The 16,161-nt window shown below is 50.7% G+C and overlaps 1 protein-coding gene across 4 annotated transcripts in view; it reads left to right on the top strand.

The window, feature by feature from the left end:
* Positions 1-16,161, top strand: part of LOC146831481 (mitochondrial enolase superfamily member 1-like) — a 358,171-nt gene that overhangs the window by 176,103 nt on the left and 165,907 nt on the right. For 2 of the 4 annotated variants that reach the window (XM_085605811.1, XM_085605809.1), the window contains one exon: positions 648-674. The exons of the other annotated variants lie outside the window; for them this stretch is intronic. In XM_085605811.1, the coding sequence (XP_085461937.1) occupies positions 648-674 (27 nt within the window). The remainder of the gene's footprint in view (positions 1-647; positions 675-16,161) is intronic. 4 annotated transcript variants of the gene reach the window in all.

Genomic DNA, 16,161 nt, shown 5'->3' with positions numbered 1-16,161 from the left:
ACATTGTGACAATATATATATATATATATATATACGTATATATGTATATATATACGTATATATGTATATATATATATATTGGTTTGTGTACTACATTGCATGCATGCTTCTTGAACTTTGTAAAAATGTCTGTTTGTTGATGGGTATGTGCCCATGTGAACTCTTCGCATATTGTGCCTTTGTGTGCATACGTTATATGAAAGTCAAACCTATTGGCTTTCTCCACATGTTTCAGCCCCTAACTCTAAATCTATGGCTGCTGAATATCTACTGTGCTTGCAGATTTTTTGCTGTTGTGAATTCCATCTGCAGGTGTAAATATATGCAGGTTCTTGAACTGGGATTTGCCGTTTGCACCAGCAGGTTGTATGTTTTGTTGTTGAACTTAGCTATGCAAAAGAGTTTGTAAATTGGTCCCCAAATAAATAAATAATAGTTGGTTTTCTAATTCTATGATTATTCCAAAAGTAAACTTTTAGAGCCATCAAACAATTTGGACCATTCACTCATTCGGTTTAAGTCAGTGGAGAAGGAGCATGGGAAATACTTTATCATCGATAAACGATGCCTTGTGATTTTACTTCAGTTAAAACTTCTTTTCCCTGTTATCTGATGTTAAACTTGCTACATTTCTCCTTTGTTTTTAGCCCCTGTGGAAGTTACTAGCTGACATGGTAAGCAAATCTCAGGTATTTCACTCTCTTCATTTCTTGTGCCGCCTCAGAATATCATTAGAATTCGCACTGAGATTCTCACCATTTGTGAAAAGGGGCTTAGGAATGATTTTTCCTACTGAGCTGTGATTCACTTTGCCTACTGCTTAAGTAATCAAGCATAGGAAAAGCTCAAATCGATGGCTTGCATTTTGAGTCCGAGCCAAACATTTAAAAAAAAAATACAATACTGTAAAACAAAAACTGCTTTCCATATACAGTGCAGCTATGAGATAAAGAATTTAGGGCCTGATTTCGATGTTGGGCGGAATTCCTTCCGCCCAACACCGATTCGGTCCTGAGAGTGACCGACACCCGTTTGGCGGTCCCGACCGCCTCATTAGGATGCGAACAAATACTGTTCGGTCGCATTCCTATATTTCACTATGAGAGCATGCGTTACCGGCCATAATGCATGCTCCCATAGTGAAATGTGAGTTGTGGTTCATCCCTGCAACCCGTGACAGGCACTGCTAGGTGCTTGCTGCAAGTGCAGTGATCAACAGCGGGCACCGTAGGTGCCCCCTCGGCCTCCACCCAGAGGCCATGCACCAAAGGGGGCCCTGCTGGGGGCCCCCAAACACGCATTCCGACATGGTTTCCATGTCGGACAGACCAGCATGGAAACCATGTTGGAAACCGTGCATTCTAATCTCAAGGGTGGAAAGGCCCGCCCTTGAGATTACTAGCCTGCTTCCGACTGGCGAACGGGCTCTCTGAGCTCGTCGGAAGCCAGCTGGAATGACAGGCCGGTTTCTTTTCCGACTGCCTCCATCATAATGAGGCGATCAGAAAAGAAAGTGAGCGGCCCATTCCAATGCGTAATCGGCCCCTTAAGGTGTGATGATTCAGAGAACTTTTGGTATGCAAAAAAGTACCTCGTACATTACATTACTAGCACTCTATAGTAGGTGAAATAATGCACCAAAACGCCAATAGTATGAAATGAGAGAGAAATACTCCTTTGGGTGGATTGAAATCCCACTCTATGTATCCCTTAAATATTTGATATCAGTAGGTCTGCTGACAGCTGTGCTGTCATGCTTGACCTAAACGAGCATTGTCAAAACCAGTAGGTCTAGCCCGTGGAACCTACTGTTTTTCCAAAGCTTTTGGTAATGCTTAATAGTATTGGTAAAAAGCATTGCGTTTTGCTGATGCTGTTTAGTAGTGGCACCAAAAAAAAAGGTGCGATGATACAGCTGCTGTTAGCGAGCTCACCATTCTCTACTCACTCATGCATAGCAGGCTTGTTCATGCTTAAATAATGACATGAAAGATAACAGGAGAAAACCCATAAACCCAGTTGAGACCTGGGGTAATCTGGTAACAAACATCTCAACAGATGATATTTTCAAAGGGCAATTAAATAGGGTGCAAAAAGCAATTGCAAGCAAACAGAAACGGGAAACAACACCAAGTTTGGATAATGCAGTCTGTATTGAAACTCTTAATACAGTACATTTAGTTATTTTAGTTACATCAACAATATTACAGCATATGTAAGTGTAATCCTAAATTTTAGTGCACGCAACGTGCTCGTGAAAGGGTAAACCGCCCAAGTGAGACACTTCCTATAGTGGAATAAACTGCAAAACGATGCAAGATTTATAAATGGATACATAACATGAGCAGTGAGAGAACAGTTTGTTAGGAACATGTTAGGAATCAAGAAGGCCAGGAGTAAGCTGAGTAGTCGATGGCATTTCGACCTGTTTGAGTTCAGGCTGAGTGAAAGGGAAGGAGGTCAGGGATATCTTAATAATTACCTGTAAGGCATATCAGCAAAGGGATTCCTAATTGATGCGATATAACTTCAGGGGGGTGATTCAACCCAGAAGTTGATTAGAAGGAAATCCGATGAGGTGCACAATTGGTTGCGCATGTAGAAAAATAGGTGCACGGGCTGTGCGAACCGAAATGAATTCTGGAATAGAAAAAAAGCAACAATTGACGGTATTTGGGGCTTTAAAGGTATTTTTTTTTTAACCCCCAAACGGGTAGTAGGGGACTTGATCGCGCACAGGCTGTGCGAGCCGAAATGAATGCTCAAATTAACAAAAAGGGAGGTGGGTGGTGTAGTGATACGCTCTAGTGTTTCAAGCGCCCCAGTGCATGCTGGGTAGAGGCGCGGCTTCGCGCGCAGACGGCGCGATCAGAGCTTGCGGACGGGAGTGTTCCCGGCGCTCGGATCACGATAATTAATAAATAATTATTCTACAACTCCACAACGGTGCTAGAGTCTTTTGTGGGTAACCACATCGTTACAATGGCAACGAGGGTGGAATGAGGCCAGCGCAGAGCCCAGGCACCCCATGAGGAGAAACCCGAGCGTGGCAGAGGTACACCGTCATTACCGCGACGCGGAGCGAACAGTGCGGAGCACCACCGGCATCCCGAGGTCGCAGAGGGCTGAAGGAGCGACGGGCAGAGCAGCCAAACACGCCGACGGGGTGAGAGCCACAGGAAGGGACCCCATAAGCACAGGAGGCCTGGCCGGGTAAGCAGAGGTAGTACACCGGCCGGCATTGGGCACACCAACGTTAGGGGCCACAACCTGGAGGAATCACCACCCAGCTGCACAGAGGCCAAGAAGCACCGAAGTGGCAGGAGGGCATGCTAGGCAGCAGCAGCGCAGCAGAGGGCGCCACTAGAAGCGACCCAGGTCCTACCGGTGAAGGCAACGACAGACCTGGCGACCCCAGGGCCATCGAAGAGGGGGCGAGGCAGCCTTTCGCCCATGCAATCAGGCAGCTCAGGAGAGAGACAGGCTCCAGGGAGTCCACCAGAGACAGACGACAGGAGGAGTGCAGCCCAAAACGATAGGGGCAGGATGTGCGCTCAAACGACGTCCCTCACCAACCTAGTGCCCTTCCTACCTAAAAGAGGAGACCCGGCGATGCCCTGGGAAGACTGGAAACGGTATTTCCTGAACTATCATGAGGCCTTAGAAGAAGAAGGCGAAGGGGAGTTCTCAAGGAAAAAGAAAATACTACTGCACAACCTAGGCCCAGAGGGTATCAGGGTATACAACAGTTTGGTGAAGGAGACCAGACCGGCGACGGACACAGAAGTGTTCCAACACGCGCTGGAAGACCTAGATGCTCACTACAGGCCAGTGGTGTGCACGGCCATAGACAGATGCAATTTCTTCCAGAGAAAACAGAACAAGGGAGAGTCCATAGATGAGTATGTATCGGCGTTACAGAAGATGGAGGTAACCTGTAAATTCGGCACACTTCACGACGAACTCATCAGAGACCAGATTATCATGCACACAACCAACACGGCCATACAGGAGAAGCTATGGGTCAATGGTGACGCCCCGCTAAAAGAAGTTTTGGCGCTAGTGAAGAAGGCAGAACTATCAAAACGGTGCGCAGAAGCGGCCAAAAGAGAAGGCAGCGAACGCACGCCAGTCTGCAGGATAACAGACAGAGGCAGACCAGACGCTCCGAAACAGCAGACACCAAGTAGTACGAGGTATCAGAAGAGGTACCCTCAGAAGACCATGAAGAACCAGAAGCCACAGGGAGAACGGAAAAATATGTGCTACAGGTGCGGCAGCCAATCGCATCAAGGCAATGACAAAGTTTGTCCCGCGTTCCGCGCCAAGTGTGCATACTGTAGCATAATGGGGCACTATGAGAAAGTATGCAGGCGCAAGCTTAGCAGGACGGAAGTGAAATTCGTGGCACAAGAAACTGAGGGGGGGGAGGAACCCCAAGAAGAAGAAGACTAAGAGGACGAAGTCTTATGCATAGACGATCAAGTGCTGGGAGTGAACTGCACACGATCCAAGAAACCAGCGTTACAGATGAAGATCGGCGGGGTACAAGTAAATATAGTGGCGGATTCGGGCTCCCCATACACGATCATCCAAAGAGCCACATGGGAAAACAAATTCACTTCCAAGGTCGGGGACAAACTACTACCCACCGACATTCACCCGGTCACGTAGGATACCGTAGGTTGATGTTCGAGTTCAAAGGACGCAGAGCAGAAGGGAAGCTGTACGTGGCAGAGAAAGGACCCTCCGTACTGGGGTGGATGGACCAAGGGAACTTGGGAATACAACTCAATCCAGGAGGCTCCAAACAAGTGCTGCTGATAGAAGCAAACCAAAAGAAAGAAGAGGGCAGGTGGATGGAAGAATATCCTGAGGTGTTCAAGGGAATCATTGGAAGGATGACAAAATTCACACACAAAATACGACTCAAGGCTGGAGCGAAGCCAGTGAGCCACAAAGCCCGAAATATTCCCTTCAGAAGCAGGGAGGCAGTCCAGGAAGAACTGAGACGGCTGGAAGCAAACTGAGTCATCGAAGCGATTGAGAGCGCAGGATGGCTGGCACCGCCTATGTGTGGACCTGAGGGAGCTCAATAAGAACATTCTAGTAGACAAGTTCCCGTTGCCCCGGATAAACGAGATGTTGGCGATGACCAAGGGGGTCAAGTGGTTCTCCACCATAGACCTCACCTCGGCGTACCACCAAATTGCACTGCATGCCACCTGCAACCACCTGACGTCGTTCATCATGCCATTTGGGTGTTACAAGTTTCTCAGGATTCCCTTCGGCCTAGCGTCGGCTGCGGCGGTGTTCCAAAAACTTATGCATAGGTTGTTCCAAATGGTGGAAGGAGTCCAGTACTTCCAGGATGACATCCTAGTCATGGGGAAATCCCAGGAAGACCATGATAAGAAACTACACACAGTGTTAGCGATCTTAGCTCAAAATGGACTCACGGCGGAGTGGCAAAAGGGCAGGTTTGGAGTTGACTCGGTGACCTACCTGGGCCACGAGATCAGCGGAAGGGGTATAGAACCGAAAAGAGCGAACATGGCGGCCATCAAGGACGCACCAACACCGACGAGAAAGGAAGATGTCCGCTCCTTCCTAGGCATGGCTGAGTTCTACAGCAAGTTTGTCCCGCATTTCGCGACCAAAATGCACCACATAAGGCAACTCTTGAAGGAAAAGAACGCGTTCAGGTGGACGCAGGAGGAGCAAGAAGAATTCGAGAGAATAAAACAAGACATTTGCACAGCTATCCCCCTGGAAGGGTTCGATCAAGAAGCATTGTCCATCCTAACCACCGACGCCAGTGACAAGGGCCTGGGGGCGGTCCTGATGCAGAAAGCCCGGGGCGGAGAAGTCACCACCGTCAGCTTTGCTTCGAGAGCCCTAGCGGTGAACGAAGAAAAATTCAGCATCATAGAGAAGGAGATGCTAGCGACGGTGTGGGCCATGGAACGGTTCAGATAGTACTTGTGGGGCACGAAGCTTCTACTCCGTACCCACCACAAAGCACTGGTGAAAGTGTTGACCTCGAGCGGACATGCGCATGCGACCCCTCGCATTGCGAAGATGAGCCTGAGGCTTTTGGACTACGTATATGATGTGGAGTACATCCCAGGATCCAAAAACAGGGTAGCAGACTTCTTAAGCAGAGCAGCCGCCATGGAGCCCGCCGGAGATCGGGAACCTTCGGAATGGGAGGAGTACATGGTAGCACTCACGCAGGACTATGAAGGAGCTGTCAGCACACAAGAATGGGAAGAAGCGTACACAGCTGACGAGACAATAAGCACAGTGAAAAGCTATGTGACACAAGGATGGCCCGACAAAAAGCACCTGGACAGCGAGCTGAGGAAGTGCTGGGAGATCCGAGAAGAACTGTCCATTGGAGACAACCCAGTGTTCCTACTGAGAGGAGACAAGGTGGTCCCACCGACCTCGCTAGTGAACCATCTTTTAACCATCCTACACGAGGGACACCTGGGGATCATGAAAACCAAGGCGAGAGCGAAGCAGGCATACTGGTGGCCAGACATGGATGCACAGGTAGAAAGACACGTCAGGATGTGTGAACAATGCAACAGGGCCGATAAGATGCAAACCTTACTACGTCCACCACTGGGGAAATTGACAGGGATGTCCAGCCCCTGGGAAATGCTGTCAGTGGATATCCTGGGTCCAGTCCTGAACGCGGAAGGAGTACCCAAGTACCTCATAGTGGCAGTGGACAGGTACTCTAAATGGCCAGAGGTAGACGTATGTGAAAGTGCCGACACTGAGACGGTGTTAGCATTCCTCACCGCCACGTTCCTGAGAGATGGAATACCCAAGGTGATAACGTGTGACAACGGCCCGCAATTTGTTTCAGAACGATGGAACGCCTTCATTACCAGGAATGGGATTGAAGTCAAACACACCCCAATCTACCACCCGGCGGGGAATGGACTTGCGGAAAGATTTAATCGGGTGATAATGGGATCCATACAAGCGGCAATCAGTGCGGGGTTAAATTGGGAGAAGGAACTCCAACGCATGCTCTGGGCGTACCGCATTACTCCGACCAACACCGGGTACAGTCCGTTCAAGATTCTAAGGGGACGTGACCCTTTTAGGAAGGACAATGTAGCGTGGAAACACCTTATGGTACAAAGCAAATGGTCGCCTGCGGTGGTGAGGCGTAACCTGGACAAAGCACAGGCATTATACACAGAGTACTATAACAAACGTCGTAATACCAAAGGGGTGACGCTGGAGAAGGGAGAGTGGGTAAGAGTAAAACACGCCACGCTAAAAAGAAAAGGAGAGAGTAAATTTAGCCCTCCGCTGCAGGTGATAGAAACATATACCAGGTCGGCTTTACTGAGCGACGGGAAGGTATGGTCGCAGGACAGAATGGCGAAATGCAATAGAATCTTGAAGTGGGAAGACCCGGAGGACAGAAGAACACCGAGTCCGGCAGTGGAAGGCGAGCCAGAAAGTGAGGAAAGTCAAGCGGCTGAGGAGCCAAACCCAACCTCTCCGGGGAAAAGGGGGGAGATTCAGAGCCAGAATACTTCAGGAGGAAGCAGAGAAGGAGAAACAAACAGGCAAGATCGCTTCACGGAAGTAGGGATTCAGGTAAAAGAAGAAGAAGAACAAGGAGAGTTGGTAGCCAGAGGAGGATCCCCGACTAGAGGGAAAAAGGTGGTCCCAGAGAAAGGACAGAACTGTACGAGATCGGACAGAGTGGTCAAGATGCCAAGAAGGTTTGAGGACTTTGATACCCAAACCAAGTAAGACTGAAATAATGGGTCCACTGTTGGTTTTGGGGAAAGGTATTAAAGGGGGGAGAGATGTAGTGATACGCTCTAGTGTTTCAAGCGCCCCAGTGCATGCTTGGTAGAGGCGCGGCTTCGCGCGCAGACGGCGCGAACAGAGCTTGCGGACGGGAGTGTTCCCGGCGCTCGGATCACGATAATTAATAAATAATTATTCTACAACTCCACAACGGTGCTAGAGTCTTTTGTGGGTAACCACATCGTTCCAGGTGGGGACTCGATCACACTTACCGAGGAGGCAAAGCTAGTGCGATGGACCCGAGGTGCCCAGAGCTCAATCTGCGTGCGCGTGGAGGGATTCAGTTGTCTTATTTATGCGATCGCATTGGACTTCTACAACTGAATCCCTCCACGTGCACGGCGATTGAGCTCTGGGCTCCATGGGTCCACCGCACTAGCTTTGCCTCCTCGGTAAGTGTGATGGACCCAAAGATGCCCAGAGCTCAATCGGTGTGCACATCGAGTGATTCACTTGTATAAGTGCAATGCGGTTGCATAAATAAGATAACCGATACGAGAGGGATTCAGTTGTATACGTCCAATGCGATTTGTGGGTCGTCTGTGCAGTTTGTGTGGTTCTGTCCAGAAAACGAGGTCCAAGGAGAGCTACATGGACAACACGAGCCGCCCTGCTCGTGTGCAGTGTCTGCAGTTTCCCCAGGACCTTGCTTTGCTGTGGAGAAGTGCATAACGTGCTAAAGCGACACAAAACACTGAAATCTGCCTATTTCTTAGGTTCATCTGTGTAGTGAATTTTTGGAACCCATTTTGCTTTGAAGATCATTTTTTTTTTTAAACTGTGAGTTTCGCCTGTTTGGCAATTTGCGAAATTCTTTGGCAGACCCCAATTGTAAAGCCATGATTCTCGTCATCCCTTAGACTGAAATTTGCTCTGTTGGTCCTCTGTATTTTTTATGAACAGGCCAGGCACAGTATTGGTGGCATCGCACTTTCAGGTAGACACACTCAGTGCTTTAAATGGGCCGGTACTCACCGGTACTGAGTACCGGCACTTCTTATTTTTACCGATCAGAGTACCGGCACTTCTTCACTGCTAAGGAGAGTACCGGTACTCATTGGAGGTAAATTCATTGGTTTTAGTGCTGCGAAGCTCAAGGCAGTCAGAGGGGAGCAGATCTGTACGGCCCTCTGACAGCCAAAGCGCATCTCCAGCTCGTAGGTGAGTAACGGCTGAACCATTCAGCAGCGACTCCTGCTTTATGCAAAGGATGTCCCTGTTTTGGAATTTTCACGCCCTGCTTTGTTTGATAGAGAAGGGCCCATTAAGGCCCTTCTCTGTCAATCACATTCACACTGTGCTTGTTGTGCCGTAACGATCCCAAGTGTACAGTGTGTGTGTGCACCAGAGGCGCAACTAGAGGCAAATTTCTGGGGGGTAATTCTTCCACCAACAGGCAGAGTGGAGCTGCAGGGGCTCTTAAAAGGGGTGAAAAAAACAACCAAGCCTCATGCACATGCAAATGGTCTTTTAAAGACCTGTGAAGTACTCGGGTGCGGCTCTGTGTGTGCCAGGGAAGCTGTCTCGGCCCGGGCTGACACACACGATGGAGGGGTGGGGGGGGGGGGGGGTGGGGGTCGGGAGGGGGCTTGAAGCCCTTTTATCCCAATGGACGTTGCGCACCTGGTGTGCGCGCCTGCTTCTGTGTATGTTTCAGTGTGAGAGAAAAAGCGAGCTCAGAGAGGAAAAGAATGTGGACAATCTCAGGAGGTAGTTTTAAAGAAATGCGTGGAATGCTTTTGTGTGTGCATTGTCTGCTTGTTTCTGTGTGTATTTGAAGTATTGTGCCAATAGCAAACAAGTAGGAACAGTATGACAGTGAGAAGCTGGAAATATTGCAAGACAAGGAAACCTTAACATATCGTGTTTGGTCTTTATTTTGTGTAATGAGTTAACACTTTTTTTGTTTATATTGATACTTTTCTCACATTTTTTGGTATGTCCTGCAACTGGCGTAGTACTCATTATTAATGCTGGTATTCCAGAATCTCTTTTATTCTGAGGCACACTCATAATTAGCCTGAATAGTGCGGTTGATGGCTTGAATGTATTGATTTAAAAGCTCCTTCTATTATGATTTAGGGCCTGCTCCCAGCAGGTATTCACACCACTCTTTATCATCATATGCAGCTGTTAATCTGCATATATGGCAAGTTTGAAGCTACTATCAAAGGAAATGCACGGGCAAAATGAATACTCTATAGAAATGTCCTAGTATCATCATGTCACGCCCGCCTCTAACCCCGCCCACTAGCCACGCCCCTAGCTCGATTTAATGAGTACCTACACTTATTTTTTCCCATTTAAAGCACTGGACACACTGATCACAATGGCGCTGGTTTTTCTAAGACACTTATAAACAGTTTATCGAGGGTAGTTGTTATGCTGTATGGGATGTCTTGGAATGTCTTAATCCGTTCATTGGCTAATCCCAAAATGACAACATCCACCTTTTAGCGCAGTGTTGTCTTGTGCAGCCATTTTTATGACTTTTGATTGGTCTGTGGTGTAGTATCCGGCTGGATACAGTCTAGTGTTCCATTGTGCCTGTAACCCACACTGAACACCCACCCACCACAGGCGTCACCAGTCAGGTGACCCTGACAATAAAAGGGGCCGAGCGCACGTGCTCGGGGCCAGTTTACAGTACCAGTACTTCGGTGTCCTGTGTCAGTCCTTTATGCACATGCGGGCCTGAGGGCCCAATCACCACATTGGCGACGAGGGGGCTGTGCCCTGGCGTGCAGCAGCCCAGCAGAAATGAAAGGAGGGGTGAGAGCTGCCTGCGTATCAACCCCAGCAGGCACGGACAGCGCCTGCTCGCCGCCGGGCGTGTGAAGAGCCCCGGGCGTGAGCAGCGACCGGGTACCCACCCCGCACCGTCGCGAGCCCTGCGGGCGTACAGGTCGCCCCAAAGTGTAAGCGACGAAGTCGGGTGCCCACCCCGACCTCGTTAAGCCTGCCAAGGTGCCCGTGGTGAAGCGCACGCCAAGCAGAGCCCACCCGCATCGGCTGCGACCCCCGCAAGAAGCCTACCACGCGGTGCCCACCCGCGGAAAGAAGAAGGCCCGCCGGCCGAGGGGAGCCCCGCGACGGGGAACACGGTAAAGACTAGGAGGTCGGGTGCCTACCCCGACCCCAGTGGTGCCTGCTGCCGAATACACCCCGGGGACGACTGTTCGCCCGACGCGCTGCGGAGCCCACCCGCATGGCCGCGTTGAAGTGCCCCGAGTGGCGAGGGAAGTGTAAGCCGAGCGGGAGCCCACCCCGCAAGTGAGGAAGAGAAGCGGACGGGAGGTCACCCCGCCGCGAGGTGGAAGTGGGCAGAAGCAACACAAAGGTAAAAGCGGAGCCCACCCGCAGCACAACACGCCGGGTCTACGTCCCCCCCCCCCCCCCCCCCCGCCCGCGCAGCAGGAGAAGTGTGCGAGGTTGCCGCGGGAGGGAGGGAGATATGCCCAGGAACTGTATGCGGCCAGCGCCGTTTGCGATAATAACTAAATAAAAGCCGAAGCTGTGAGGAGCTCAGCGAGTGCACCCCTACCCCCTCCCTGCCGCGCGTGGACTGCAGGAAGCTGCCGCGGGCAGGGAGGGCGAAAGGAAAAGTGAAGCACGGCCGCCGCCGGCCATGCAGGGTCATGCCCCACCTCGCAGGACCCCTGCAGCGCCCACAAGAGAGGCAAACGGCCAGCGCCGCCAAAAGTGAACTGCAACTGAGTGCGCGATGGCACTGACTGCCACCGTGCCCTAAAAGTCTCAAATGTGCTGACACACACACACTAAGTAATGCTTTGCATCTGCAGCGACTGCAATGCCTGTGGCCCCTCTGCCTCAACAAATAAATAAAGGAAAAAAAAAGACTTACCTGCTGCCCAGCCCCTGTCCTGCACTCCACTGCTCGGCTGTGGCTCCGGAGCCTGGAAAATGAAAGAACAAGGAAGAACAGGTTTGCAGCAGAGAAGGTTGCTGCTGAAGGAAGTAAAGAGCAAACCCTGCACTGCCATCTAGTGGCCGGAGAGCAGCATTGCACCAGCTGCAGGAAAGGAATAGAGGCGTGGAGAAGAGGCAGCAAGGCATGTACCGCAAGGGCAGACGGATGTACAATGGGGAGTGCACGGGAACGCGACGGAGGCGCACAGGAATGCGCCAGAAGCACAGGAATGTGCAGGGACGCGACGGAAGCGCAAGGAAGAGGAGACAGTGTGTCACCGGGATGCCGCGCCATCCCACAGCAAGACAAGGAGAAAGAAGAATGGTGTTAAGCCACATCCACCCCAGCAAGGACAGTGCTGTCGCCGCATCAAGTGGAGCGAACCCTCGAGCGAACTAAAGGACTCCGCGCAGATGTACCCCGGACGCGGAAGGTACACAGCAGCGCCTAGGAAGAGGAACTCACTGACGAAGATGCGCGCAGCAAGTATCCGACGCTGGCGGGCTAAGGATGAAGAAGTACACCCAGTGGCGCCAAGAAGCCACCACATCAAGAAATCACATAGCGCAAGGAGCAACGCGACTCTGGAGATGTACCGCGACGGTACGAAGAGAAGCATGCACCAGCACTCGACAATTCAGCAAACACAGGAAGTCACACGACGTGACGCACCTCGTGAAGCCGGCCACCCAGATGGTCGCGCGAAGGTTGCCGGCCACCCAGATGGTCGCGCGAAGGTTGCCGGCCACCCAGATGGTCGCGCGAAGGTTGCCGGCCACCCAGATGGTCGCGCGAAGGTTGCCGGCCACCCAGATGGTCGCGCGAAGGTTGCCGGCCACCCAGATGGTCGCGCGAAGGTTGCCGGCCACCCAGATGGTCGCGCGAAGGTTGCCGGCCACCCAGATGGTCGCGCGAAGGTTGCCGGCCACCCAGATGGTCGCGCGAAGGTGGCAGACCACCCCAGATGGTCGCAAGGAGGACGAAGCCAACCACCAAGATGGTCGCAAGGAGGACGACGCCGACCACGAGATGGTCGCAAGGAGGATGTAGACCTACAAGAGGTCGGAGAGCGCACTGACCTGCCAAGAGGTCAGAGCTGGAGAGAAGAGGAAGTCCGAAGGGACGTCAGTGAAGAGGACCCCATGAGAGGTTCACAAAGAGGACCAGGAGGAGTAGGAAAATAGGTCCAGTAACATCACTCGACATCAGAAGCAACATCAGAAGCAACTACGAGACAGAAGGTCGCGATGATCGGTCCAGTCACAGAGTGAAAGGAAGACAGTGTCCTAGTGGCGGGACAAGACCAGAGGGAAACGCGTAGAGTGCACGCTACACGAAGAAGCCTGGTAAGGACGAGCAATAAGGCAGGAATACTGGATCACGTCGCAATGGAAGGAGAAGGAGAACACCCGAAGAGGAAAGGAGAAGAGCACAGACGTGTGCGTGACGGATCAACACACACACACCAGAAGGAGAACACCCGAAGAGGAAAGGAGAAGAGCACATAGGTGTGCGTGACAGATCAACACACACACCAGAAGGAGTACCCGAAGAGGGGAGTGAGAAGGTGCATGGACAGCCGGACTCAGTACCTGGGAAAACCATCAGCACCACTGGGAGTATGCGTCGATGCGCAAACCCGCAGGTCACCCGGGGACGCCAGAAGCGAGCAGGCCGGTCCGTTGGTAACAACCACCTCTGGGAAGTCACGGAATCAGGACCGTGGACATCCAAGGGGCAGAGGCCTCAGGGACACCGGTGGCAGCGGATCCCCAAGACGAGAGATGGACTGTTGAAGCTGGCTCTGGAGCTCCTGGGAGAACAAAGGCAGAGCGCGAAGGACCGAGTGCCAACAGCACCCTTTCAGGCGGAACTTCGGACACGGAAAGAGGACCCGTAGCGACTCCCCCAACGCGAGTGGAGCCACAAGGCGGCGGTCCACCGGTCCAGTGGAAACCTGGCAACAAAGGGCCTCCGGGTCGTCCAGTGAGAGGGGACACTCACGAGAGAGGGGTATCTGTGAGAGGGATATCCTGCAACGGTGAGTCCTGGAAGAAGACAACTACTCAACTACTAGTCGGAGGAAACACCTCTACCAGGGCGCCCAGCGGAAAATAGAACAAACAGTGGTCCACCACCATTCCACCCACACTTCCACCGATGGCAGTACTAGAAAGAGATTGTGAGGCGCACTTCCACGATGTAAGTCCAAAAGAACACATCCGCAGAGCACTCAGACATCGTGCCAAGGAGACAGAGTGGTCCCGGCTGTCAGAACACCCTCGCCGGAAGTTGACCATCAGCCAAGAGACTACGTGGAAGTCAGGATTGCCAATTTATGTTTTGTTTGGAACTTGTGTTTTCTCCCACAGGTTCGGACTTCATTTTGGTTGAACTTTCCTTAAAGTTTGGGAGGGATGTAGTATCCGGCTGGATACAGTCTAGTGTTCCATTGTGCCTGTAACCCACACTGAACACCCACCCACCACAGGCGTCACCAGTCAGGTGACCCTGACAATAAAAGGGGCCGAGCGCACGTGCTCGGGGCCAGTTTACAGTACCAGTACTTCGGTGTCCTGTGTCAGTCCTTTATGCACATGCGGGCCTGAGGGCCCAATCACCACATGTGGATCGAAGCTATATATACGGACTCTTCCACTCCTTCCTTCCTATCCTTGTTGCTATAGTGATTGGATTAAAGGCTTACTTTGCTAAGGCTTATACTATAAAAAGAAGTTGTTTTCAGGTAGAAATTCTGTCTAATTGCCTGCTGGCTTTTCATGGACAGCCGGAACTAATGTTATCTTCTTTCCTTTCTCATAGATGACGGATGAAAATGAACTTTTTAGGTTTGACGTTAGCTGAGTTTTAACGTTTAAATTGGCTTAAGTAGTTTATAATTCTTTTTCACTAATCGGCGACAGAATGCAGCGTTTAAAGCGTCTGGTAGGATAATATGGCTGTGGGTGGCTTAGAAACGGATCTGCGTGTTTTAAGAGCTCATGTCAGGCAAAGACCATTACTCTGTCATTTCTTTGCACATTAAAACAAGGTTATTGAACTAGCAGCACCCTCAAAGACATTTTCGCGTAGCGTTCTCCTGCCTGTTCACTTTGTTGTCTCCCAGTTCCATTCAATTTCACTCCCTCTTCACAGCTGTCCCTCCTCCCCTTTCCTCTCCAATTCTCCTCCATTTTGGTGCTCATGTAAAACTTTAATATTGTTCTGTTTTCTGCAAAGCCATTTAAAACCTGTCAAGGCGAATAGGCGCTATAAAAAAACTTGTAATCAACAAAAATCAATTATATCTGCACTCTGGAGTGTAGTGGAAGTGGAAATGGAAAAGGAGCCGGCCTTAAAGAAACGACGTGTCATCTGGCCACTGTCATCAAAGTTTCAATATTATCTGCCAATGGGATTGGGCGCCCTCTAGTGGTGCCATTTAAATATGTTTCTAAAAGCTGTTGGTTTACTGCTAGTTTGCAGATGGCATAACGTTACTTTCCCCAAGTATTCCTTGCGAGTAAATCATTTCATTAGCGGTTTATTTTGTCATCCTTCCAGTGCGGAATTAAAAGTGGTTTATGGTTATTTTTTGTCTGCTTTTCCTAGCCTAATTTCCATTGCTTAGGGATTCCGCCTCCTAGTTTTGAAAGCTGGACCCAGCTTACTTCTTTGATTTATTTTGGAAATCATGTGTGCCATTTTTTTTGTGTCAGAGGTGGCGAAGGCACTGCTGAAGTTTTTTGGGTTGCTCTGCAAAATACATTTGAAGAGCATTTATTTTATCACTTAATAACTTTGGTCTTCACAAAAGTTTCATAGTGAAGAACGTATGCAAATAACTGTGATCCTGCAAACTTTTGTGCAGGCTGCACAAAGTGCCAAGGAAGGCTACATGGTCGCCCCAAAAGTTGCATTGTCCACGTGCATTTTTGCGAATTTCTATAGCAAGAAGAGCTGGGCGAATTTACATCAGCTTGGGCCAGAATTTAGGGATCTTGACCCCTATGATTAGTGTGATGCAATTGCAAAGTTGACGAAATTGAAAGCAGAATCAATCAATCAATCAATCAATCAATCATTCGCATTTATAAAGCGCGCTACTCACCCATAAAGGGTCTCAAGGCGCTGGGGGGGGGGGGGGGGGGGTCAGTGCTCGAAGAGCCAGGTCTTGAGCTGCCTTCTGAAGGAGAGGTGGTCAGGTATGGCGCGGAGGTGGCTGGGCAGCGAGTTCCAGGTCTTCGCTGCCAAGAAGGAGAAGGATCTTCCTCCGGCGGTGGCTTTGCGGATGCGGGGTACAGCTGCCAGGGCCTGACCGGCGGAACGTAGAGTGCGCGGAGGGGTGTAGAAGGAGACGCGGCTGTTGATCAGTTTGGGTC

Source organism: Triturus cristatus, chromosome 5_1, assembly GCF_964204655.1.
Source record: "Triturus cristatus chromosome 5_1, aTriCri1.1, whole genome shotgun sequence".
NCBI classification, from domain to species: Eukaryota; Metazoa; Chordata; class Amphibia; order Caudata; family Salamandridae; genus Triturus; species Triturus cristatus.
The sequence above is the reverse complement of the archived record's forward strand: the minus strand, read 5'-3'. Positions and strand labels throughout refer to the sequence as shown.